Below are 27,226 nucleotides of genomic sequence, written 5' to 3' on the forward strand. Positions count from 1 at the left end.
ATTGGACGTTCCTGACATAAAAATTTGGCAAACATCCGCTGAATTTAACCTCCATGGTGGGCGGTTTAGATCTGCTAGGTGGTATTTTCATAATTTGAATAGGTGATCATTTTATTTGCTTCTAAACAGACATTTTCGCAAATAAACTTCAGTCTTCAGATTATCTTCCTTACTCCAAAGTCTTCATATATACTCTATTGAAATGGACAGTCGTACATACTTCGAGATTGTCCTGTACTTGCGTTCAGGGGTATACCGCATGAATTGTCTGTGGGTCGAGAAAAGTAGTATTCGCCTCCCAAGCCGAAATTTTTACACAAAAAATGGTTATTTATACTTGATTGGTTCCAAAATTCAGGTACTACATCGTTTAAATGCTTGTGCGAAGATTTCCGATAAATCGATCCAATAATCACCTGTCCAGAGACAAATTAAGACCCTTTATTCGACAAAAATTTATGGTTATGCATCTTCAGACATGGTTCGAAACGGTTATTTGTGATTGTTCCACTTGCAATGATAATGTAATCTAACGTCACACTAGGGGAATGACTAATTTTTTCCCCAGGAAATCCTCGATCGAGTACGTCGCGAGATGGGACTAGAGAGAGGAAGAGAAGATACTGTCATGAATTGTTTAAAAGGCAAGAAAACACATTGCCGATTAATAACTACATATATTACACAGCCCAATTCTTTTTAGCTGCCCTGAATTTGACACCTCAAAATACGGGCCTAATACATTGGACGTCGCACATCCCAAATACAATTGTGTTAGTGCCTGTCTGTCGACCATTTTTACGGGAAACCGCACGCAGGCGGGTGAATTCAAATACGCCTCTCTACGACACACCCGGCAAATTAATTTTATCTGGAGGGATTGAGAACGTCGAGTTTATCAATACAACAGACATGAGATTATTTGCTCGACACTTCCGTATTATTATTTATGTATATTATGACTGGCTACGACGAACAAACTTACTATCTTAGTCTAACTGGGACTCACAAGGGACCAATTCGAGGCGGCATATTTCTTAAATTCCAGTTAGTGGAGGCGACACCGCATTGTCTAATAATATACCGCTGTGAAAAGAAACAACAACCAGAAACAGTGAAGCATCAGGAGATGGAGGTGGTGCGGGGTCGCTTTCAGGGGATGTAACCTGATCCTGACTTCCCCTGTAGGGGAAAACTTCATGTTTTTTAATATCTTCTTTCTATTTTTTGTCCTCGTCATACTCAGGTTACTATTTATCACTTTGTTTAAAAAAACAACTCAACTTAATTCAGTCTTCTATTTGTCTGACACCCGTTCACTTGTTCAAAATCAATCAATCTTTGTTTAACTTATCCGCTTTGTATTTTGCAAACATTTATTTTGATAATACTTCGTGGGTTCGTTTGTTTAATTTCAACAAAGAGTCTAAATTTGTTCAACTTAGCGGAGCTAAGTTGTCTAATTATCTTAAATAGATGATCCTAATTACAAGCTTTTCAACAAGCATACACACATGAATGTTTTTATTCGATGCTCTGATTTCAATCCGCATTTAATTTGCATGCGTGCTACATATATATGGGCAAAACTGTCGTCAGGTATAAAGAAAGTTTCCGTCAACCTCAAAAAAGGCTGATTGACAATTAGGGGTCTTTTGATTATGGCTCAATCACATCAATTCAAGGTCAAAAGATAAAATTTGAACGTGTCAGCGGGGTAAGGTGACGTCTTAACAAATAGACGTACGAAAATGTAGAATTTTCAACGAATCTGATTGGTTGAGAAATTTAAAACACTTTACTTTTATGTGTTCAATTAGCCTAAATTGGACATAACCTAATTATAGATTTTTTTACAGCATCTGACCATGCCTCGCATTCATATCCTATTTTAAAACATGGAGAATTTGTTGAGCAATCAGCCAATCAGAAAACACTATTCCCTTTTTCTCAATTGTGATTGGCCAGCAATAAAATTTCTATATTTTGGTACGTCTGTCATTTTCAGTAGCGCCGCGTAGGAAGTACAAAGATATTAGCAAGAATTCATGTCACACACTAAAAACAGATGCATATGGTCAAAGCCACTATTTCAGGTACACAGAGGAATCTCGAAGACCTGGAAAATTTACTTCTTCGCACCTAATAATTCGCATCTTGGATCTGCCCAGACAATTTGAGGGAGCTTAAAAGGAAATGCTGGCGACTTCTAGTCTTACCCAAAGCTCTATAGGAACTTGATGAAGTTGAACAGATTCCTGCGCACGACCATAATTCTACACACAAAAAAAAACAAATTTTTGAGTCACAGCTTAACAGAAAACAGGACCAGAGAGGTACAAATGCATTAAGATGTAAACTTTTATGTTGTTCAAAGGACGGCCAAGTAGCGATAAAAAAACTTGAAACACCCACGCTATTCAATGGCGAACGATACGAACCAGACTTCTTCCGGAAAACGGTAAACAAACTAATTGCAAAACAATTTCTGACACTTGCACGGGGTAAATTGGTTTTTTTGGAAACAGATTCTGAAAAGATCCAGCGCTCAGCGGTCGCTACCAAGACATTCAAGACGTTGATTTTGCGAATGGTTCGGCCAGTTGAGCAATAGCACTATCGCTAATCTTCTGTAGCAGTGATATTGAGAAACGCTGCACTTAACGCTTTGCTGGCCGCTGGTACAGTTCTGTTTCAGGGTCTCATTGGAATATCACTCCGGTTCAAAGAGTACGAAGCAGTTCGAGCAGCATTTGAAACAAATTGCATCTAATAAGTTGAAGGATCCGCAGCTGATGCAAAATTACCCAAAGTTAGCGGAGAAGAATTGATGATCCAATTGACGTGCTTATTCGGTATATATATAAAAACCCGAATTGCCGGGGAGCAAGCAGGTTTGATTTAGAAGCTAAAATCGACGTGAAAAATTCTAAATGAGCATTTTTCTGCAGTCGCTTCAAACGTGAAGAAATGTACATGTATAGTGCAATTCGACAATAACTCAAGATGATAAGATCTGAATTGAAAAAATAGCTGAGTAGAGATCAAAAAGAAATCAATACTATTCCGTCAGATGTTCGTTCAGACAGTGCAATAAAAAACTAGAGACAGCATCAATGTCTGAAGAACCGATCACACCTCATCGTCTGAGCACAGTTTAACACATTTTCAAAGCTTTTAAACAGTATTGGTTACTTTTGTAGATGCGAGAGATTAGTTCTCAAAGAGTTACACAACGCTTTGCAATCGGTGAAGCAAGAATATGTAAAATATTGCAAACGAAAAGCGCGTCATTACAACAATCGAATCTATTCTGATTTGCCCCCCCCCCCCCCGCCGTGTTTTTACGCCCCCAGCTTAAATTATATGTTGTTATATAGCACGTTACTATGTAAAGAAATAGCACGTGCGCCTGGGGGCGTAAAAAATATGAGCCCACTAAGCTGGAGGGGGGGGGGGGGGAGGGGGACAAAACAGTAGATCCCAACAATCTATATCAGATAAACTGAACTACAGGTTGGCATAACGAGTACTTACTTCTCTGATCCTCACTAAATGCGGACGAAAAAACTTTAGGCGTCAAAGAATTATTATTGCTGATTCTCAATGGAATCAGCGATAATAATGAAACAAGGAAGCCGTTCTGAATCTAAAAATTACCAAATTTGTAGGTTTTGTGTATTAATACGTCAGAAAAACCCATCTCATAATTGAACGCGTGAAAAATCTTTCCGGACAAAAGATAGACCGGCGAGATCAGTAATTTTCAAAACACCAAAAGATGAATAGGCAATCAAGCATATTGTCAATATCTATTTGAATAACAGCAAAATGTTTTATATCCTAGTGTTTTTTTGCAATCTGCAATAGGCAAATAAAAAAGTCAAAATCCAATGCAAGGCAAAACAAGCCTTAATGTTTCAAATAAATTCAATTTATGAAAAAGGGCCACATAATTTATCTCAAACAAATTAAACTGTGCAATATTTTGCTATTCTAAAAATTCTGAGATAAAAATTATAACCCTTGATATTTTTGAAGCTAGCTTTTAAGCCTTGGTTTTAAAAAAAACCCATTTCGAAAATTTTCAAAGAGAGAACAAGACGATGAGGCATCTCAAAAACTAGCGAATCGGAAAAAAGTTACTGTCATGGTTTTGTTCCAGTGATAGTCTGGAATCATTAGGTTTAAGGATGGCTCAATTAAGCATAGCGTTGTACGAAAATCTCTGAAACGCCCGGTGAGCGGATGGTTTTGGTGACACACAGTTGGGGCTTAGTGATAATAGCGTTAAGGGTGAACGCAAAGTGAGCCTAAAAAAGTTGGCCGACATAAAAGCAAGCCGACAGTTATGTAATCTTTCAGAATTAATACATTGTTTACCGTTGAAATCAACACTGCGCATAGTATTCTAATGTATTCCGATGCACCAAAGAAGCAAAAAGCACCGACCCGCTAGTATCCCAAAATTTTGCGGCTTACTTAATCTCACGGCTTGCTTGCCTATCGGCTTGCGTGACCACTACCAGCATTAAGGCGTAAATTAGGAAGGGCGAGGTCTGAGCGGAGCGGTCGCCTCAACAAACATTGGAAGGGTTGACAGGTGATTGGGTAGTTGAGATTCAAAACGCTCGCTGCAGGAGGGTGAACGAGCAGATTAGCGGGGGCAGGGGTGACTAAGATTAAGCCGCTCTTCACAAGACAAATTTACGTCTCCTTAAAACAGTTTCAGTGAATCACCAACTTAACTAGTAAGACACGGCTATAAGAGCTGCTCAGCAACATAATTATCTCCGGGCTGTATCCGTTTAACCATTTGGAGGACAAAAAGCTACAAGCGTCAGAGGAGTCATCGTTAAATAAAAAATTTGCATAAAAAGAACCGCAGGACATATATATTTGCATCTAACTTCGTTTGAGATGAATTAATCAAAAGCAAACTTTGGCAGTCATTATAAATCATTGGAATCTTTAGCGCAGAATAAGAAAGATAAACATAGCTGGTAAATTGCCAGAAAATAACCGCAATAGCTTCATAGATCTGTAGTCTCAAAAAGACGTTAAAAAGACAAACAAAGAAACTTATTCTTTTCATTAAGCGCTGAGATGTTAAATTTTGATTAAAAATCTATATAATTTATTGCTGTTTCTATTTGCTGCTCTTAAATATCCTTCAATTAGAGTGCAAAGCACTCATTTGACCTTATCTCTTTGAATTAAAGCGAAGAAAAGTCAATTTTAGAGTGAGAAAGTCATTTTTAAGAGAGGAAGGCACGTGTGACCAAAAATTTAATCATGCAAATGAACAAAAAAAACTCGCTCCACTAAGAGTGAAAAATGCCGTCATGCACGCAAATCAGTTGAAATTGCATGAACGAATGAACAAAAAGCAGATTTGAAGTGGTTGCGACGTCATATGGTCGTAACAAAAATCATGACGAAATAAATAAAAAAACCAAGAAGGCCAATAATAGCCTCAGCTATCGCTTCGCGGCTATTAAAAATCATTAGATTAATTGTAGGAAATAACCACTTCCAAATTAGTCGGTGGAAGAAAGCAGCTACAACTTTGGCAGTAAATATACAAAATTTTATCTTCGATTGATGACAATCTTCGCTTGACTTTATCTTCGCTTGACGCATAATTTTCCCCACTTTGTTACTCACAAATTGTTCAGATCTGGCAAACAGGAGGTGGAGCACAAATTCCCTTGACGGTTGTTACAAAAACACTTCTCCCATTGTTGGTAAAATCAAGGTAACCCATCCATTTTGCCAAAACGTTTTCTTTCTAATTGATTTAAATATTCTGCTGAGCCAGAGGTAGGTTTTGGGTTATGTTGAAACAATTGTCGCAAAATTGCTAACCTTAATCCAGTTTGCGGCAGTTGAGTACCACAAACGGCTGCAGTGAACAATAACGTCCAGTAAATCTACTTTCAACTGTCACAACCAAGGGTAAATAATGATATAGCAGGAGAATTCATAGTCTGTTATTTCGTCAAAGTAAAAATCGAATTTTTTAACCTTGATTCATCCACCGAGATTACTTGATACAGTGTCTTTGCGATAAATAACTGTCGCACTTTAATCTTGCCATAATCATGACGGCGAGGGTTATGGACATTTATATAGAAAATGGACAGGAAGCTATTAAGGAAATAATGGAATTACTTAGAGCTAATTTTGTGCTGTTCTACGGGTATCTTTTTTGTACGAAACATCAAACAGATCTTTCATTTAAACAGCTCAAATTAACGTCTGTTCACGACAGTACAGTTAATATGTTCAACCGTCCTGGGACGGCCTAATCGAAAAACAAGACAAGTTAAAACTGTTTGAATTCGCTGAAACATCAAAGTAATTAAATTTTCATTCCTAATCAAATTTTTAAATATAAAAACAACCGGGACAATGCCTCCTTTTAGACAAACATCAAAATTTGTTCGTCATTTTGGTACCACTCGTTACAGTGATTAATACTTAACGCTTCAAGATGTCATTTAATGCCTAGGGAATGAAGGAAAATTTCCGTTCATGTATCCTTATACACAAGAGGGAGGGGTGATTATTGGTAATTTTGTTTAATGACGACGCATCAAAGTTTTCCAACTTTTTTCAACACAGTATAAGATTAACAATCGAGCCCGCAAAGTTTAATGTATAGTAGGCAGCAAAGCAATAAGCTAAGCGGTACTGTTACCCCCCCCCCCCCCCCCCCATTGGCGTATAACCAGACATAGTTGAAATTTTTAACAATAGTACGTGTATTAAATGTTGTAATGACCAGTCCAACCTCTTATCAGGCTATGAAAAACTTTCTAGTGCGATGAAGCTAATTAGTTTGTTCACACATGAAAAGTTATGAAAAAAATCAAGAGGGGGAATGAGTAACAGCACCGAGTAAGCGAAAGGAAGCATATTCGTGAATAACTCGAAAATTAGATGACGTCATGAGGCTATAAAGAGGACAAGCAGGGCGGGTGGGTGGTTTAGCGGCGGCAGGGAAGGGGGGATTTTGCAAGCAGGTTTGGGTTGTCGTTTGGTTAGTTAGTTAGGATGACTACTGCGGTAATGGACAATGAAGAAGCATTAAAGCGGTAATTTAGCACAACAGAACTGACACACTCGATCGAGCGGTTAACAAAACAAACATGGTATTTCACCAACATATACTAGGCATCTAGTTCAGCCAATACAAAATTTTTTCGGATCTATTCTGTTTCTGCCCCCCAGCTTAGTGAGCATAAATTTTTTATGACCCCCAGACGCACGTGCTATTTTCTTACATAGTAACGTGCTATATAACAACATATAATTTGTAACGGGGGGGGGGGGGGGGGGGGGCTTAAAAACACGGGGGGGGGGGGCGAAACAGAATAGATCCATTTTTTTCAAGCAGGAGTTACGTGACTCTGACGAAGTCACTGCGAAAATCTGGCACTCATCGAGAACCCCGTAGCGTTTCGAGATGCAAGCCAGAATTTCAAAGTGAAGTTGGCAGGCGTCACACTGCCTTGCTTGAAACACGAACTTGCAAGTTTAAAGTCTGGCATTGTATATAGGAAAAATGCAATGCATAATTGGTATTTTTAAACTTGCAGGTTCATGTTTCAATTGCAAGTAGAAAAATAGCGAATGGTTCCAACAAATGTCATTTAATTTAGAAAACAAAATAACAGACCGAATACCTTTCATGGTCAAAATGGTCAATTGCAAATTGTTTCTGCCGCGTGGAAATTTATAGACATAACAGAATTATGTTAGCTGCGGAGCAAAATTGAATACAACAAGCAACCACCCACAAGTCAGTTATCACTGATAAAGTTCGAGCCAAACACTCACAATTGACCTGGTCGTGAATCGAATGGGATAACTGCTTAAGGGCGTTATAACATTATAAAATGCAAAATAGCAAAGTGTACATGAGTGATGACTTATCAAAAGCATTCAAAAAAAGCCTTAACACCGTCAAAGCATCAAAACTTTCTCTTAGTTTGGCATTTCATAAGAAAAATTCATTTAAAATGTGGTGCGTAAGTGCCCAGAACAATGCATGAATCAATCACAGTGCAAACATGTTCATAAAATCTACCAATTGCAACTAAATTTGTAATCAAGTCCTCTCAATATCCATTAGTTTCATTACATGACGTCACTCTTCAATTTTCCACAGCATAGCGCTGCAGTCGAATCCTCCGAGTGAGAGAAGAGTTCGACTGTCAGGAAGGAATCGGACTCTGGTCACGTGGCTGCTGTGTGCGTTTCCCACTTTGGGTGTGGCCCTGGGAGTGTAGCAGGGGTAGTTGAACAGCTTCACTTTGCCAAAGTCATCCCCAGATGCTACGAAGTTGTAGTCTGCCGAAGTGTCACAGCTGTTTATGTCAGTGCCATCTGCTCCCTCAGGCCAGATTCCTTAAATAAACAAACTCTGCAATTATATTACCTATAAATTGGACAGTTGGTCGAATAGGCAGCAGTACTATTCGACTCTTGTTATAATCTTCAGTATTAATGGACTGGTTTTTTCGCAGTGATAAACTGACACTCAAAATCAAAGTTATAACTAAGCGTGTTTTGATAAAAAAAAAACATACCCGGCAGATTGCCGGAAAATAGCCGCCGTTGATTCCAATAAGCATGATTGGGATTGAAATAACAGAAGATATTGAAAAAAAAAAGATTTTTGTACAAAAACATTTTTTTAAGTCCGATTTATTTTGATGGCATTTCGTAGTTGAACATACTTATGTTTCTTAGAGAGAGGCTACAGGGGCTACTATCAATAACAATAAGCATTAGAGAGAGGTAACTAATACTTATAGCACCGACGTTCAAATAGCGGGCATCTAAAATTGGGCTTTATGGGTTTATCCCGTTTCTATTTCTGACTTCAATTTTTTATACTGACTCTGTTCATTTTGAATTGCTTTGCTGAGCAGCTGCTGTTTAAAAGGACTTTGAGCAGAATGAGAGAAGAGAGAAACTAGCCTAGAGAAGTCAAAAAGATTTCACGCAAAATGTTGAAAAGGCGGCAAAATGAGGTAAAGCGAAACATTTTTTTATTCGACGAAGTAAAAAACATAGCCGGAAGAACTCCGGAAGCGAATCGAAGCGTCAAAAATTCGCTAACAAAACCGTAATTGCAGCGGCAGCCACTACCTTTTGTATTAAACCATTAACTCACTACCTCTCTAGATCTGCTCGAAAAATTGGTGAAGCTTAAACCACTGTTAACAAGAGAAACAAAATGCAGCAAAATTTTACATTATTGAAAACGTTTGGTAACGTTAAAAAATCCAAAATAATTAAAGTGGTCAAAAACCTGATAGTCTGAAAAAGCTGGCAAAGTTATCAATTGCCCTCAAATAATTCATGATTCTAATCTGAAAAAGATTGCGAAAGCAAACGGCAGATAATAATCTTAGAAACTAAGTTAAATCTTTTCAAAAAAGAAAGCTCAAATTTAGGAATCAGAAAACACCTATAATTACACTTCTAATCACTGCGATTAAGACAAAAAACATCACACACACTAACTGTTCCTTTCTTTTTGTACATAAGTCAGACAACATGATTTCATACTAAATCAAAAATAAAATTGATCATAGAATAGACCTAAGCAGAAGAATATTCAAAGGCAAAAAATCGTTTAAATTAATACCCAGGCCGAAAGAAAGCTGCAGTAAATAGTAATAAGTGGAAATTTTAGAAGAAGCTTGCTATCAAACTCTCAGTACTGCCTTTTGTGGAATGAAATCAATTGCACACCAAAGAAATGCCGAAAATCTAAGAAAAAGCTGAAATCGTTCATTTTTTACAACTGAAAAAATCAATATAACAAAAACAAATTTAAGTGCCAGGACAAAACTAGAATAAAACTACCTAGAATATGAAGAATATCGGCACAATGTAACGAACACCGTAACAAAAAGACCTTCGTGTGATTTTTGAAAATTAAAAATCAATTTAAAAAATTCAAAAAAAAAACGAATACATTTCATTGTTCAGCATTCAAGACAGAGAAAAGATAACTAGTCATCCGATACAAAGATCTGTCCTTCTGAAGAGACCTAAAAATAGGAAAAAGGAGAATTCATAATTAAGAAACATTGAAACATTTTGCAAAAAAATGGCCAAAGAACTTTTAAGTTAAGACTGCATTTATGAAAAAGTTTTAGTTGTTTTCTTAACGCCAAAAAATGATTGAATTTTTATTGATACGAAATTAAAGTCCCTCATGTTGCTCAAGAAAAACTTTTTCTAGCAATTACAACCAAAATACAAACGAAAAACTGACGAAAATCGGAAAAAACTACCAAAATCGGATTAGCATATGTACAATTTTTTTTCGAAAAAAAATTACATCGAGGTAGAAAGAAGCGTTGAGTATAGAGATTACCAAAAAGAAATTGCCATATTAACTGATTTTTGACAAAAAGACGGTTAAAGGATCTAAAAAAGAAGAAATTAAAAGAAAAAAAGAAACGCATTTTCAGGCTCTGCAAAACACTGTGGCATCAATTTCCGAGGTTGAAATTTCAATATAGTATCGAATAAAATTTATTTCTACAAGGAACCAAATTAAAACCAAAAATATTGGGCCACTTAGACGAAAAAAACGGCTAAAAACGGTTATCTATATGTGCAATTCAGTCAAAAACTACTTTTCAAAGTCAAAAAGTCATTCACTAAACGCAGCGCATGATCAAAAAAAATCCTCTCGCTTAGCGAAAATCTGTTCACCAAGACAGCTTTTCTCACTTCCGCTTTTAGGTCAAAATGCCGCGTGAACAAATCTACTTCCTGTAAAAAAAAACCGAGAGAAAACCAATACTCCTCTTCGAGTCGTAAAAAAAAATAGGAGCGCTATAATAGCCGGCTGAGAAGATGAGGGCGGCTATTAACCATAAAACGTATTTGTTATTCTGAACTGTTTCTTTTTGACAACCAATTTTATTTCATTTTCTCCTATTACCTATGACGTTGTATCCCAGCACACATGATCCAGTTGCCCATTCGACGTCTTTCATAGCTTGCACATCCGTGTTTTGCTTACAGCTACTCGCATTCCAGTATAGGATCTCGTAATCTCCGGAAGTCGATCGTAGGCTCTGGCTATCGCTGGACCAATCCAAGTGGGTGACAAAGCTAGTGTGCCCAAAACACTTGCCCATTTTGCTGTACTTCCGGCCACCCTCCCCCACTCGGTAGATGTACAATCCGTTGTCATGACTACCAACTGCCAGCATTGATGCATCTGAAAACATAAAAATCAAACAAAATGAAAAAGCCTGAAAAAGTCAACTGGCAAGCTAAAAAATCCCGTGAAGCCGAAAATGCCATTTTCATGAGAATGCGACTAACTGCACACTAAATTTAACCGAGCATAAACGACTAACGTTAGAGGAATTGATCTCAAACGATTGACGAAGAGTTGGCTTTGGTAGTCACTAGCTTAAGTTTAGGTGAGGGGGATCGGAACAAGGGCGGAGGGGCAAAAGTGGGAGGTGTATCCAAACAACCAAAAATTGCCTTTTACAACATGAATTAGTCTCCCCGGCAGTTTCGGTGCATAATGATTCTAGTCGAACGAGCTATGTTTCATTTTAGATATTAACCATTTCACTCCCGATGATCAGAGTAGTATATAGAGGGACGGAGCTGCCCCCCCACCCCCATGTTTTAAGATAGGCTATAGCAATTTCAAATCAATTTGGTCACCTTGAATTCCTGTAAATGTCCCCCAAGTGTCCCCCTAGGGGGACAATTTCTGCATTCCCTATCTTAATACATAGTGTACCCTGCCCCCGTTGAGGTTCTAGTCAACTTTTTATACTACTGATCACTTCCGAATACGGTAAAAAAACTAGACCTCAGCATTCTCGTACCCGGAGAGTATGCAATGCAGTCGTTCTGCTCCTTTGGATCTGAGTGAAGAGTTAGGACCTCCTGAGTCTCCAAATCCATAGCGAACCACTTGCCCTCACTAGTTCCAAACGCAGCCACATTCTCAGTTGGGTGGAAAGCCACAGACTGAAGAGGGTAGTCCACCAACTTAGTCCACAGAGGCTGTTTAGTCTCAGTACTCCACAAAACAACCAGTTTGTCTTGTCCACATGTAAGGAATTTGGGCTCTGTTGGATGTATGGCTGCTCCCCAAAGCTGCTCAAAATGGCCGCTCATGAGAGACTTGAATTCCTGAGGCTGTTCGGAAGTGAAGGGTCCCTCCAGAATGCAATTTCTAGTTGTCCCTAAGAAAACTTTTTCGCCATCAGCTGACGTAACCAATTGTCTAACTCCACCAATGTTGTCGGGTAACGTAGTCAAATCTCGCACTTTCGAGAAGTTTTCCATCTCGAATAGAGAGACTGTCAAGTCTTTGGCACCTCCAGAAATTATGCTGTTATTTGCAACCGCACACATTGCAAATATCGGTCCATCATGTGCACCCTCAATTGCATTTTTGATTTTGTTGTCATCTGAAAACAAAAAATACAGTTCGCAAAATAGTAATGTTAACTGACCATTTAACTTGAGACCATCTTTAATTTCAAAAATTTTGTGATTTTATTATTTTCTAAAAATCCAGAACATTTAAACAATCGATTAACAACAGACCAATCTCTCAATGAACCGCTGGCGAGTATAATAGCATTAAGTGTACTGGTTGGTGGTGGCGGGGGAGGGGGTAAGCGATGGAGATGTTGGGTTTGGAGTACTGGACGAATCGCCGGCAGCTCGCTGCAGCTTAGAGGGGCTAGCTAAAGCTTTATTAAGGGGGGAAGAGAGGACGGGGGAGGAGGGTTGTGTAAGCGTAGTTTGGTTGGCGTGCGGGGTTAGAGGTGGAATGAGCTATAAGAGGCGGAATGTAGGAGTGTTGTCAGTTGAGAGGGAGATATAGGGCTGTAAAAACCTCCCCTCAAACCATGAATTTATGTCTACAAAATTTTTTCATTTATTTTGATTCCCTGTAAAGAAAATGCCCGTTTACATCCTTTTGCTATACACATTTAACAAAGTCGACAGCAGAAATAGCGATTCAAAGGTACCTCAAAATATATGGGATGTTTCTTTGTGGCGTCTAAAATATGCAACAGGTTACTCTGTAAGCTTAAAATCATTTTGAAGACACGCAGCTTCTCTGGTAACTACGTTCACAACAAGAGTTTGTCTCCTCGACAGTTTCGGTAAATCGCCAGACACCAGTAAAACATAAGGCTCTACGAAGAAATTCTCACCAACTTTTTGACCTCTGAGCTTTATCGGTTACCACGTTTTTGAGGACAGGTTTAACGGTCAGAAAATTGGTCGAGCAAAAAACTCCATTGAGAAGAAAAAAGGACTAATATAAACATAACCGACTAACGCCGGGCGAATTGCTCTCCAACGAACGGCGAGCTTTAGCTTAATTAAACGAGCGAAAGGTGAGCAAAAAAATTGATGAAAAATTGATTGAAGTACTGATTAATTGATTGAAGAAAACTGATTGAGTTATTTAATTTCGAACTCTCCTTGTCAATTTATGTTGTTTTTATTGCTCTGAAACACAGTTTGTGGTAATTAATTGCTCTAAAACAAAATTTGTAGCAATTACATTAGTCCTGTTGGTCTTTTTTAATGCGATTTTTCGCTCACCAACAGGACTAATATAATTGCTACTAACTTCGTTTGATAATCAATAAATAACAAACAACATAACATGACAACCGACTACCGTTAGCCAAATTGCTCTCAGACCACAAGAGGAGTCCGATTGTGGGCCTTAGTTAAGTCAAGGCGGGGGTCTAATACCACTCAGGGCCTTAGGTTGATGTTATTAGAGCTAATTATTGACCAGATTTAAATAGATAAATGAACTCAATTTTGTCGCACTTTTGATTTGAGTAAATACTAAACAGTCGAATTAAGTTAGCGGCTTAAGTTCTGAATGCGAGCGACTTCGATCACGCTATAAATCAAGTCATCCGTGCTAAAAGTCGCTCGATAAGTCAAAGTGTTATACGAGAAAACGGCGCCGGCGAAAAATTATAAGAAAGTAGGACTAAAATAATTGCATCAAACTTTGTTTGACAGCAATAAAAGAATGGTTCCCATCAAACGAGGCGGTTACTTAAATTAACATAGAGACTAAATGCCACATCAAAACTCTTTAGCGTGTAGGAATTTAAAACAACAGAAAAACTGCTGAAAACGCATTCAAAATGGCACAAACGAGATAGAAATAGATAGATATATTTTGAAGTTATCGACGCCGCACAAAAAACTAAGTAGAAACAATCAGCCATGAAATATTAAGTTTTGTTAGAGTTCCCACAGCATAAGCTTTTTTGGAGATCTTCATTATAAATTTCATTTCCTCTGACATTAAACTAATTCGACTAAAACCAAACATAACCGTCTAACGTCGGACGAATTGCTCTCCAACGACCGGCGAGCTGTTGGCTTCGTCAGCCGCTAGCCACGGTTAAGTGAGTCTAGCTTCAGCCTAATTGAAGCAGCGGCGCGGGGGGCTGTACGAAGGGGGCGGGGGGCTGTGGGGACCACAGTAGGGCGCAACGGTGGGAGGTGGTCTTTGGCTCATTACGACCTCAACGAAGGGCAGGGTGGGGATTGGGAGGGGGCGGGGTAGAAAATGGGGGTCAACCTCTAAGAACCGCCCTGCACACCATTAGTATAAGTCTTCAAAACACTTTCTGTGAATCAGATATTTGGAGAGTAGTGAGCTGAAATGCCAAAGAGAACTCAGTGCCCGCTGAGCACTATCTGTTTATTCCGTTTATGAGAACAAAAAGTCAAATGGATCAAACGAAAAATTGGTCAAGCAAAAAATCCCTTAAAAAAGACCAACAGGGATAACATAATTGCTACAAACTTCGTTTGAGAGCAATTAGTTACCACAAACTTTGTTTGAAGCAATAAAAACAACAGAAATTGGCAAGGAGAGTTGAAAATAAATAACTCAACCAATTTCCTTAAACAAAAACAACATAACATAACATAACAACCGACTACCCTTAGCCAAATTGCTCTCAGACGACAAGAGGGGTCCGATTGTGGGCCTTAGTTAAGTCAAGGCCGGGGTCTAATACCACTCAGGGCCTTAGGTTGATGTCATAGAGCTAATTATCCACCAGATTTAAATTGATAAACGAACTCAAATTTGCCGCACTTTTGAAATGATTAAATACTAAACAGTCTCGAATTAATACTAAACAGTCTCGAGGTGTGGATTGGGAGGGGGCGGGGTAGAAAATGGGGGTCAACCTTTTGAGCGAGAGAGAGAGGAGAGAGAGAGAGAGAGAAGGGAGAGAGAGAGAGAGAGAGAGAGAGAGAGAGAGAGGAGAGAGAGAGAGAGAAAGAGAGGAGAGATAGAGAAGAGAGAGAGAGAGAAAAGGGAGAGAGTGAGAAGAGAGAAGACAATGAGCGAAAGAGAGAGAGAGAGAAAGGGGAGAGAGAGAGAGAGAGAGAGAGTTAGCGATAGATAAAACGTGAACAAGAAAAAAAGGAAAAGAAACCCCAACTGATATATCTAATATATATATATATATATATATATATATATATATATATATATATATATATATATATAGATAGATATATACATTTAGGAAAATTTTTCACGATGAGATTCGACTCACGGATGCATTTAAATCATTTCGAACAAAAAACAAAAACCTTGTCTCAAAACCAAATTTTGTCCCTGGAATTCTGTCATCTAACCCTTTCGTTGGCCAGTAATGATCGTTAAACTCAGTAAAAAATAAGTTCTACTCCATGTTGCTAAAATTCGTTATATTGATATCTTCAGAACGATTTCATTGTCTCAAGAGACTATCCAGTATGCCCATTACAAGTCCTAAATAGTTTCACCGGCTCAAAGATCCATAAACTTTTATTCCATAAATGATCATTCCATAAATGATCATAATTTTTTGAAAACTGGAAAAAAAATTTAATTTTCTCAAAAATTGCAAAAACTCGAGTCGTCAAAAAATTGATAACCATTCCATTAACTCTAGAGACTATGCAGCAGCTTATTATCAATAAAGGGCCAGTGGTGCAAAAAATAATCAAAAATATCCAAAAAACTTATGAAATTGCAAACACATTTTTAAAAAAATTGCTTAAATTTGTGATATAAATCTTGAAAAACATTCCCTTACATCTAGAAACTTATATTAAAATCTTTTAAAAATTGAAAATTACCAATTAACATGGCCAAATAACAAAACCTTACGGAGGTTTTCTGACCCCTGAGTCTGAAAACACCTAAATAATAACAATAAATATCAAAAATTGAAAAACTGCAAGTTTTTAAAAAAATATGCAAAAATTCGTGATGGTGTACATGGCCCTTTTTCAATTTAATAACAAATAACAAAAACGTATTTGCAATTTAATAACAAATAGCTCAAAACTTCACTTAAATAGCTCGAGGCTAATGCGAACAATTAGTTGCTAGAAAAATTTGAGAGGAAACGGCTTGGGCTGAAAAAGTTTGATTAAAACTAAAAACATAGCCGGCAGATTGCCGGAATAGCTGCGAAAGAATAGGCCTGCGTGCCATATAATAGAGATAGAAACAGATCTAAATTGAAAAAAAAAAATCGACGCCGCTCAAAAAACTAAGTAAAAAACATTCAGCGATAAATTAATAAAGCTTGTTAAAATTCATTCCGCAGAAGCCTCTTATTAGGGACCTTAACTGCACAAATGAGTTCCTTTGACCTTAAACAAATTCAAACTAAACTTAAGTTTTAAAGTGCAAAAGTCATTTTATTGACTGAGGTAAGTCACGTATGATCATAATCTAATCACGCAAATAACCTAAAAACTTTCGCTAAAGCGAGTAAGAAATGACGTCACGCGCGCAAATGCCGTTAGTGAGAGGAAGAAGTCATTCAGAAAATTTGACTTTTTCAGCTTTGCTGTGTGAACAAATGTAAAACGAAAAAAGAGCGTCAGACGACGAAACAAAAAAAACCAAGAGCACCGCAATATAGCTTCGCTCAGCTTACAGCTTCGCAGCTATAAAAAAATTTCTGCAATGTTGCAAGTGATTCAAAACAGAATTCGCTTGCTCAGCAAAACTTTTCTAACCTGCTTTTCTCACTCTCCCTCAGAACGTTGTATGAAAAAAATTCTAAAAGTTCTCTGTGGTTTTGACTTTCGTTCAGCAGATTGACAAAGCATGAGAAGTCGCCGATTAAACAATTGAATCATAATCACAGCTCTCTGCGTCGCAAAAATTAGGAGCGTAATAATAGCCGGATGGGAAGATGCCGGCGGCTATTAATAGACCCACAATAAGTTGACATTGAACTTCGGTCGTGATTATTTGTTCGATTTTGGTAAACTAGTATCAAGTCCCAACGGCCGCTAAGGCAAGGCCAAATGCACAGGTCTGTAATAGTGTATTATAAATTTCAGTTTTTAGGTTGAATGCCAAATATATTTACCAACACTCCACGCGAATATATTCCCATTTGAATCCCCGGTGATCACGTGATCATTCTCGGCAAACGCAGAGCATGTCACAAATTTGGGCTTGTCGTGTTTCTCGAATAGACCAGACTTCTTATTCAGCCTATCCTCAGCGAATGTCCAGAACACGACCGCACTTTTGCCACACATGACCAGAGTTCCAGGGCGTCTGGGGTGCCATTCCATCGAACTGACAGGATCCTGGGATCCCTTCTGCTCAGTTATTTTCTTTTCACTCTTCCACTCCCACACAGACACCACGTGCTCATTAGACTCGTCCACCGCACACAATAACTCACCCCCATCCTAAAAAACAAAGCAACAATCAGAACCTCTGGTCAATCGGTGACAAAGTTGGCGTAGAAAAAAAAGATACGTTAGCCTGACATTCGTATTGGACTAAAAAATTCATTGACAAAACACTATAAATGAGCTGCAATAGACTTGCAATGTATAAAACACAGGTGTAAGTACACCGCTAAAACCTATTAGAATAAAGAAACATCACCGACTAACGTCGGGCGAATTGCTCTCAAACGACCGGCGAGTGGTTGTCTTTGTCAGTAGCTAGCCACAGTTCAGTGAGGCTAGCTCTAGCTTGATTCGAGTATGCAACTTTTAGTTTTCTAGCCTTGTTAGTAAATAAATCAAATAACTGATATTTTAAAAATTTGCAAAATATTGAAAGCTTTTTAAAAGCTCTCAGATTTTGCAGTGAAAATGTTCAAAACTATTTTATGTCTCTGGAGTTATGTCAAGTAACCTATCTGCAAGACTTGAAAAGCCTCGTTGGCCAGTAATGATCGTTAAACTCGGAAAAGGTAAAAAAGTCAAAAGTTTTGAAAACAGTCGCAAATTTTAACAAAATGTTCCTAAAATTCAAGATGTTAAAATCATCAAAACCAAATCATTGTCTCAATAAACTATTCATTATCCCTACTTCAAGCTTTAAATAGTTTCACTGGCTCATAAAGAATCATATACTGGAAACATGATAATAATTTTCTGAAAATTTGAAAAAAAAATAAATTTTATCAATAAACTGCTAAAGCTGGAGTCATTAAAAAATTGATACCCATTCCGTTAGTTCTAAAAACTATGCGCCAGCTTATTATCAAGCCTTGGAGAAGATCCCTAGGACCCTTATGCCAGAAAAAATAAAAACTCAAAGATTCAAAAAACTTAAATAAATTTGCAAATATTTTCTAGAAATTGCTGAAATTAAAATTTTGAAAAACATCCCATTACATATAGAAGCTATGAAATGACCTATAACGAAACCCAATAGGAGGTTGCTTGGCTCTTGAGGCTGGAGAAAGTTTTATCAAAAAATTGCTTAAACTTATATGTTAAAATGTTGAAAACTATTCATGGCCAATAAAAATTCTTTATTAATTTATAATCAAACACTCAAGGAGGTTTTCTGGCCCTTGGGTGAGGACAAACTTGAGTAATGACAATAAATGTCAAAAAAACTGAAAAAAATGCCAGTTTTATTTCAAAAAAAATTGCTAAAATTTGTGATGTTTAAGTGTTGGAAACCATCCCATGGACGGTAGAAACTTTCGGCCAATCTATTATCAAACCTTAGAGGAGGTTATGTGGCTCTTGAGGCTGGACAAACCTAAGAAATGACAAATAATTCCAAAAAATTGCAAGTTGCATAAAAAACGGCTAAAAATTGTTTTAAAGTTGAAAACTAATCCATGACCAAAAAAGTTTTTCCAGTAGTTTATTATCAAACCCTAACGGAGATTTTCTGAAAAAAAACCTGAATAAAGACAATAAACATCAAAAAATTGTAAAATAGCAAACTTTGTAAAAATAAATACGCTAAAATTCGAGGTGTTGAAATCTTGAAAAGCATTCCATTACAATTGTAAAATATACAGTAACCTATTTTCAAACCTTAGAGGAGGTTCCTCGGCCGTCTAGGCTGCCGAAACCGAAAAACTGACAAAAATTTTCAAAAACTTAAAAATGCAAATTTTTTAAAAAAAGGCTAACATTTATCATATTCAAAAATTGAAAACTATTCCATGGCAAAAAAAAATTCATCAGTAACTTATTATCAAATCCTCAAGGACGTTTTCCAGCCCCAGCGTCTGGAAAGACGTGAATAATGAAAACTGAATGTCAAAAAAAAATTTGCACGTTTTGTCAAGAAAATGCTGAATTTCGTGATCTTAAAAAGTTAAAAAATGGCAGAAACCATTCCACTACCACTAGAAACTATGCAGTAACCTTCTATAAAACTCTAGATGAGGTTGCTTGACACCTAGGACCTAAAAACTCAAAAAATGACAAAGATTTTCAAAAAACTTGAAAAAAAATTGTGAAAATTAATATAAAATTGCGGGTTTTTAGCGATCGGTTGTTCGTCAGTAGCCGCGGGGGGGGGGGGGGCACACCGGGGCTGATGGGAAAGGCGGGGGTGGGCAACAGTGGGGCGGGGGCAACAACGTGGTGGGGGGCAATAGTGGGAGGGGGGTCAACAGTGGGGGTGTCTTCAACCTCTAAGAACCGCCCGTCACACCATAAGTTTAAGTCTCCAAAACAGTTTGAGCTGAAACAGAGCTGAAAGGCTCTAAGAACTCTGAATTCCCGCTGGGCGCTACCTGTTTATCCCGTTTTTGAGGACGAAAAGTCAAAAGCGTCAGACCAAAAATCGGTCAAGCAAAAAGTCGCATAAAAAAGACCGACATGACTAATAAAATTGCTACAAACTTCGTTTGAGAGCAATTAAAAATGAAGAAGTTTAAAAGTGAGTCAAATCAGATGCGACCAGACAATTATTTATTCCATTGATCACGATCAAATAGAAGCAAAAGATAACGCTACAGACATTTGAACGAAGAGCTGCCTATATGAACTGCAAAAAATAAGAACTAAAAATATATGAACAAAAAATTTCGGCTTGACAAAAATAAGAACCCTAATTCAACAGATGTCCGAAAATCGAAGTGTAAAATTTTGTCCGTAAAAAACTTCAAAAACGATGGCTTTCAGCAAAAACCCAAACTTTGAAGACTTCCCGCAAAAATGTTCCGAAAGATTCAACTGAAAAAAGGCATAGATGAGTGCACAAAAACGATGTCAACGATAATTTTGACATTATTTTCAAACAAATTGTATTAAAAATAAAAAGGCCAATACAATCTCCAAATATTGCAGCAAGACATTTTCTTGGGGTCAGAAGCGTAAGTTCACTCCAAAAAACTTTTCAACTAACTTCCGGTATTTTTGAGGAAGTCATTTTTGAGAGTGAGATTAAGTAACGATTGGCCAAAACCTTTTTACGCGAATGAACAAAATGGACTTCAATCGCAGTAATTTGGTCTGTTGAGAAAAATTCAGCCATTCCCTGGGCCGCTAAGGAATGAAAATGTGTGAACAGATCTTAAGACAGCACCCCAAAATAAGTCAAATTCTTTGAATTGCAAAAAACAGAGTGACAATAATCGCCCCAGCATCGCTTTGCGGCTAATAAAAACAAACAATCTAAAAATCATTTGTGAAAACCGTTTCTGCCGAATAGTTGTATTGTCCAAATAATCAAAAACAATGAGAAACTTTAGATAACCATTGATAATACGCGTACTTATAATGCATACAGCAACTTTGCCGAAAACAAGGAGAAACAAGTTGCAGAATAGCAAGATGAAAAATTTGACAAACATCCAAATCTATTTGAGCAATAATTGCGCCCAGGTTATGACAAAAAATAATAAAACTCACTATTTGCAGTAGCCATAGTAAGTATTGATTCCATTCAGTGAAAATCGACAAAAATAACAACTGAAGGCAAGATTGAAAAACTTTCTAAACCCTTTAAAATGAAGTGTATTTGCAGAAAACTGCGGACGACTAAGTCAAGAAATTAAACTACATTAGACTACTAGCTTGATTCGAGTATGCAACTTTTAGTTTTCTAGCCTTGTTAGTAAATAAATCAAATAACTGATATTTTAAAAATTTGCAAAATATTGAAAGCTTTTTAAAAGCTCTCAGATTTTGCAGTGAAAACGTTCAAAACTATTTTATGTCTCTGGAGTTATGTCAAGTAACCTATCTGCAAGACTTGAAAAGCCTCGTTGGCCAGTAATGATCGTTAAACTCGGAAAAGGTAAAAAAGTCAAAAGTTTTGAAAACAGTCGCAAATTTTAACAAAATGTTCCTAAAATTCAAGATGTTAAAATCATCAAAACCAAATCATTGTCTCAATAAACTATTCATTATCCCTACTTCAAGCTTTAAATAGTTTCACTGGCTCATAAAGAATCATATACTGGAAACATGATAATAATTTTCTGAAAATTTGAAAAAAAAATAAATTTTATCAATAAACTGCTAAAGCTGGAGTCATTAAAAAATTGATACCCATTCCGTTAGTTCTAAAAACTATGCGCCAGCTTATTATCAAGCCTTGGAGAAGATCCCTAGGACCCTTATGCCAGAAAAAATAAAAACTCAAAGATTCAAAAAACTTAAATAAATTTGCAAATATTTTCTAGAAATTGCTGAAATTTAAATTTTGAAAAACATCCCATTACATATAGAAGCTATGAAATGACCTATAACGAAACCCAATAGGAGGTTGCTTGGCTCTTGAGGCTGGAGAAAGTTTTATCAAAAAATTGCTTAAACTTATATGTTAAAATGTTGAAAACTATTCATGGCCAATAAAAATTCTTTATTAATTTATAATCAAACACTCAAGGAGGTTTTCTGGCCCTTGGGTGAGGACAAATTTGAGTAATGACAATAAATGTCAAAAAAACTGAAAAAAAATGCGAGTTTTATTTTAAAAAAATTGCTAAAATTTGTGATGTTTAAGTGTTGAAAACCATCCCATGGACGGTAGAAACTTTTGGCCAATCTATTATCAAACCTTAGGAAGTTATGTGGCTCTTGAGGCTGGACAAACCTAAGAAATGACAAACAATTTCAAAAAATTGCAAGTTGCATAAAAAACGGCTAAAAATTGTTTTAAAGTTGAAAACTAATCCATGACCAAAAAAGTTTTTCCAGTAGTTTATTATCAAACCCTAACGGAGATTTTCTGAAAAAAAAACTGAATAAAGACAATAACCTGAATAAAGACAGTAAAAACAAATACGCTAAAATTCGAGGTGTTGAAATCTTGAAAAGCATTCCATTACAATTGTAAAATATACAGTAACCTATTTTCAAACCTTAGAGGAGGTTCCTCGGCCCTCTAGGCTGCCGAAACCGAAAAACTGACAAAAATTTTCAAAAACTTAAATGCAAAATAAAAAAAGGCTAACATTTATCATATTCAAAAATTGAAAACTAATCCATTGCAAAAAAAATTCATCTGTAACTTATTATCAAATCCTTAAGGACGTTTTCCAGCCCCTGCGTCTGGAAAGACGTGAATAATGAAAACTGAATGTCAAAAAAAAATTTGCACGTTTTGTCAAGAAAATGCTGAATTTCGTAATCTTAAAAAGTTAAAAAATGGCAGAAACCATTCCACTACCACTAGAAACTATGCAGTAACCTTCTATAAAACTAGAGGAGGTTGCTTGACACCTAGGACCTAAAAACTCAAAAAATGACAAACATTTTCAAAAAACTTGAAAAAAATTGAAAATTAATATAAAATTGCGGGTTTTTAGCGATCGGTTGTTCGTCTGTAGCCGCGGGGGAGGGGGGGCACACCGGGGCTGATGCGAAAGGCGGGGGTGGGCAACAGTGGGGTGGGGGCAATAACGTGGTGGGGGGCAATAGTGGGAGGGTGGTCAACTGTGGGGGTGTCTTCAACCTCTAAGAACCGCCCGTCACACCATAAGTTTAAGTCTCCAAAACAGTTTGAGCTGAAACAGAGCTGAAAGGCTCTAAGAGCTCTGAATTCCCGCTGGGCGCTACCTGTTTATCCCGTTTTTGAGGACGAAAAGTCAAAAGCGTCAGACCAAAAATCGGTCAAGCAAAAAGTCGCATAAAAAAAGACCGACATGACTAATAAAATTGCTACAAACTTCGCTTGAGAGCAATTAAAAATGAAGAAGTTTAAAAGTAAGTCAAATCAGATGCGACCAGACAATTATTTATTCCATTGATCACGATCAAAAAGAAGCAAAAGATAACGCTACAGACATTTGAACGAAGAGCTGCCTATATGAACTGCAAAAAATAAGAACTAAAAACATATGAACAAATAATTTCGGCTTGACAAAAATAAGAACCCTAATTCAACAGATGTCCGAAAATCGAAGTGTAAAAGTTTGTCCATAAAAAAATTCAAAAACGATGGCTTTCAGCAAAAACCCAAATTTTGAAGACTTCCCGCAAAAATGTTCCGAAAGATTCAACTGAAAAAAAGGCATAGATGAATGCACAAAAACGATGTCAACGATAATTTTGACATTATTTTCAAACAAATTGTATTAAAAATAAAAAGGCCAATACAATTTCCAACTATTGCAGCAAGACATTTTCTTGGGGTCAGAAGCGTAAGTTCACTCCAAAAAACTTTTCAACTAACTTCCGGTATTTTTGAGGAAGTCATTTTTGAGAGTGAGATTAAGTAACGAGTGACCAAAACCTTTTTACGCGAATGATCAAAATGGACTTCAATCGCAGTAATTTGGTCTGTTGAGAAAAATTCAGCCATTCCCTGGGCCGCTAAGGAATGAAAATGTGTGAAAAGATCTTAAGACAGCACCCCAAAATAAGTCAAATTCTTTGAATTGCAAAAAACAGAGGTACAATAATCGCCCCAGCATCGCTTTGCGGCTGATAAAAACAAACAATCTAAAAATCATTTGTGAAAACCGTTTCTGCCGAATAGTTGTATTGTCCAAATAATCAAAAACAATGAGAAACTTTAGATAACCATTGATAATACGCGTACTTATAATGCATACAGCAACTTTGCCGAAAACGAGGAGAAGCAAGTTGCAAAGTAGCAAGATGAAAAATTTGACAAACATCCAAATCTATTTGAACAATAATTGCGCCCAGGTTATGACAAAAAATAATAAAACTCACTATTTGCAGTAGCCATAGTAAGTATTGATTCCATTCAGTGAAAATCGACAAAAATAACAACTGAAGGCAAGATTGAAAAAGTTTCTAAACCCTTTAAAATGAAGTGTATTTGCAGAAAATTGCGGACGACTAATTCAAGAAATTCAACTACATTAGAAGGCCGATGAGGGCTTCTATTATTGAGGTTAAGCGGCCAGCCAACAACAAGAACGAAAACGAGCAGAGTAAAACTTGAAAAAATTGAGTCAAGGTCAGAGAGATCATTGGCTATCAGCTAAAAGCATCACTTAGATTCCATTACTGAGCTTTAAAAAAATAAGAAGGCCACCATTATAGAAAAAAACGTGAAAAAAATAACTACAAAACAACAAATTTTTAACTAATAATATTGAAATAGTAAAAAGCAAAGTTCGGAACTTAACACACTAACAAGATTCCTTTCAGCTTCATTAGCAACCAATGAGAACTCTCATTAATGAGACTAAGCTTCACGTCGCAAGGCCAATACAATAACATATGCCTATTTCAAATCCTACATATTAGAACTCATTACGTTAAACAAAAAACGAATTCATAATCAATAAACTTTTACAGAATATTTTCAAAAGACAACTTCTTCGAAATATCTAAATCATTAAACTGAACTTTGCCAAAGCAAACATTTAACTGATAAACAAATAAATACCCGCCAGAAAGCGCAAGTAGCCGCCATTGATTCCCATAACACCGATTCGGATTGAAGCAACAGAAAACCAATAATAAAAACTGATTTTAGTGCACAAACACGAGACCGTTACGTAATCAAAACTTCTTACCAGCGGTTCCTAATTAATATACATTAGAAACTAAGCTACTGTTAAAGTCCAATTTTGAAAAATTTCAACTTTCTATAGCAGAAGTCAATGTTCGAAAACAAAGAAGTCAAAATTAAGTTTTATCATGAAAAAACGTGCTTCAGCTAAAAAAAAAAACATCAATACCTCTCTTCGAGTCGTCAAAAGAGACGGAGAACCAAAACAATCGAACTCTTGAACTGTAAAAAGGACGGTAAAAACTTTTTGCCAATCTATTATCAAACCTTAGGAAGTTATGTGGCTCTTGAGGCTGGACAAACCTAAGAAATGACAAACAATTTCAAAAAATTGCAAGTTGCATAAAAAACTGCTAAAAATTGTTAAAAAATTTGAAAACTAATCCATGAACAAAAAAGCTTTTCCAGTAGTTTATTATCAAACCCTAACGGAGATTTTCTCTTAGGCTGAAAAACCTGAATAAAGACAATAAAAATCAAAAAATTGTAAAAATAGCCAACTTTGTTAAAATAAATATGCTAAAATTCGAGGTGTTGAAATCTTAAAAAGCATTCCATTACAATTGTAAAATATACAGTAACCTATTTTCAAACCTTAGAGGAGGTTCCTCGGCCCTTGAGGCTGGCGAAACCGAAAAACTACAAAAATTTTAAAAACCTAAAAATGTAAGTTCTTTTAAAAAAGGCTAACATTTGTCATATTCGAAAATTGAAAACTAATCCATGGCAAAAAAAATTCTTCAGTAGCTTATTATTAAATCCTTAAGAACGTTTTCCAGCCCCTGCGTCTGGAAAGACGTGAATAATGAGAAATGAATGTCAAAAAAAATTGCACGTTTTGTCAAGGAAATGCTAAATTTCGTGATCTTAAAAAGATAAAAATTGGCAGAAGACATTCCACTACCACTAGAAATTATGCAGTAACGTTCTATAAAACTCTAGAGGTGGTTCCTTGACACCTAGGACCTAAAAATCTCAAAAAATGACAAACATTTTCAAAAAACTTGAAAAAAAATTGTAAAAATTAATATAAAATTGCGGGGTTTTAGCGACCGGTTGTTCGTCAGTAGCCGATGGGGGAGGGGGGGGGGGGGGGTGCACACCGGGGGCTGATTGGAAAGGCGGGGTGGGGGCAACAACGTGGTGGGGGGGCAATAGTGGGGGTGTCTTCAACCTCTAAGAACCGCCCGTCACACCATAAGTTTAAGTCTCCAAAACAGTTTGAGCTAAAACAGAGCTGAAAGCCTCTAGGAGCTCTTAATTGCCGCTGGGCGCTACCTGTTTATCCCCTTTTTAAGGACGAAAAGTCAAATGCGTCAGGCGAAAAATCGGTCAAGAGAAAAATCGCATAAAAAAAAAGACCGACATGACTAATATAATTGCTACAAAATTCGTTTGAGAGCAATTAAAAATGAAGAACTTTAAAAGTGAGTCAAATCAGATGCGACTAAACAATTATTCACTCCATTGATCACGATCAAATAGAAGCAAAAGATAACGCTACAGACATTTGAACGAAGAGCTGCATATATGAACTGCAAAAAATAAGAAAAAATATATGAACAAAAAATTTCGGCTTGACAAAAATAAGAACCCCAATTCGACAGATGTCCGAAAATCGAAGTGTAAAAGTTTGTCCATAAAAAAATTCAAAAACGATGGCTTTCAGCAAAAACCCAAATTTTGAAGACTTCCCGCAAAAATGTTCCGAAAGATTCAACTGAAAAAAAGGCATAGATGAATGCACAAAAACGATGTCAACGATAATTTTGACATTATTTTCAAACAAATTGTATTAAAAATAAAAAGGCCAATACAATTTCCAACTATTGCAGCAAGACATTTTCTTGGGGTCAGAAGCGTAAGTTCACTCCAAAAAACTTTTCAACTAACTTCCGGTATTTTTGAGGAAGT

The 27,226-nt window shown here is 36.8% G+C and overlaps 2 protein-coding genes across 5 annotated transcripts in view; one reads left to right on the plus strand and one right to left on the minus strand.

The window, feature by feature from the left end:
* The window catches only part of LOC142334762 (uncharacterized), a 603,346-nt gene that overhangs the window by 249,079 nt on the left and 327,041 nt on the right, over nt 1-27,226 (plus strand). The gene's annotated exons all lie outside the window — the stretch shown is intronic.
* LOC142334758 (echinoderm microtubule-associated protein-like 2) overlaps nt 7,349-27,226 on the minus strand; it is a 173,032-nt gene continuing 153,154 nt past the window's right edge. For all 3 annotated transcript variants that reach the window (XM_075383033.1, XM_075383032.1, XM_075383034.1), the window contains 4 exons: nt 17,463-17,793; nt 11,892-12,482; nt 10,979-11,260; nt 7,349-8,415 (listed from right to left, as the gene is read on the minus strand). In XM_075383033.1, the coding sequence (XP_075239148.1) occupies nt 8,156-8,415; nt 10,979-11,260; nt 11,892-12,482; nt 17,463-17,793 (1,464 nt within the window). In that variant the 3' untranslated portion in view covers nt 7,349-8,155. The remainder of the gene's footprint in view (nt 8,416-10,978; nt 11,261-11,891; nt 12,483-17,462; nt 17,794-27,226) is intronic.

The sequence above is a fragment of the Convolutriloba macropyga genome, chromosome 2 (assembly GCF_964194025.1).
Source record: "Convolutriloba macropyga chromosome 2, txConMacr16.3, whole genome shotgun sequence".
Lineage (NCBI taxonomy): Eukaryota > Metazoa > Xenacoelomorpha > Acoela > Convolutidae > Convolutriloba > Convolutriloba macropyga.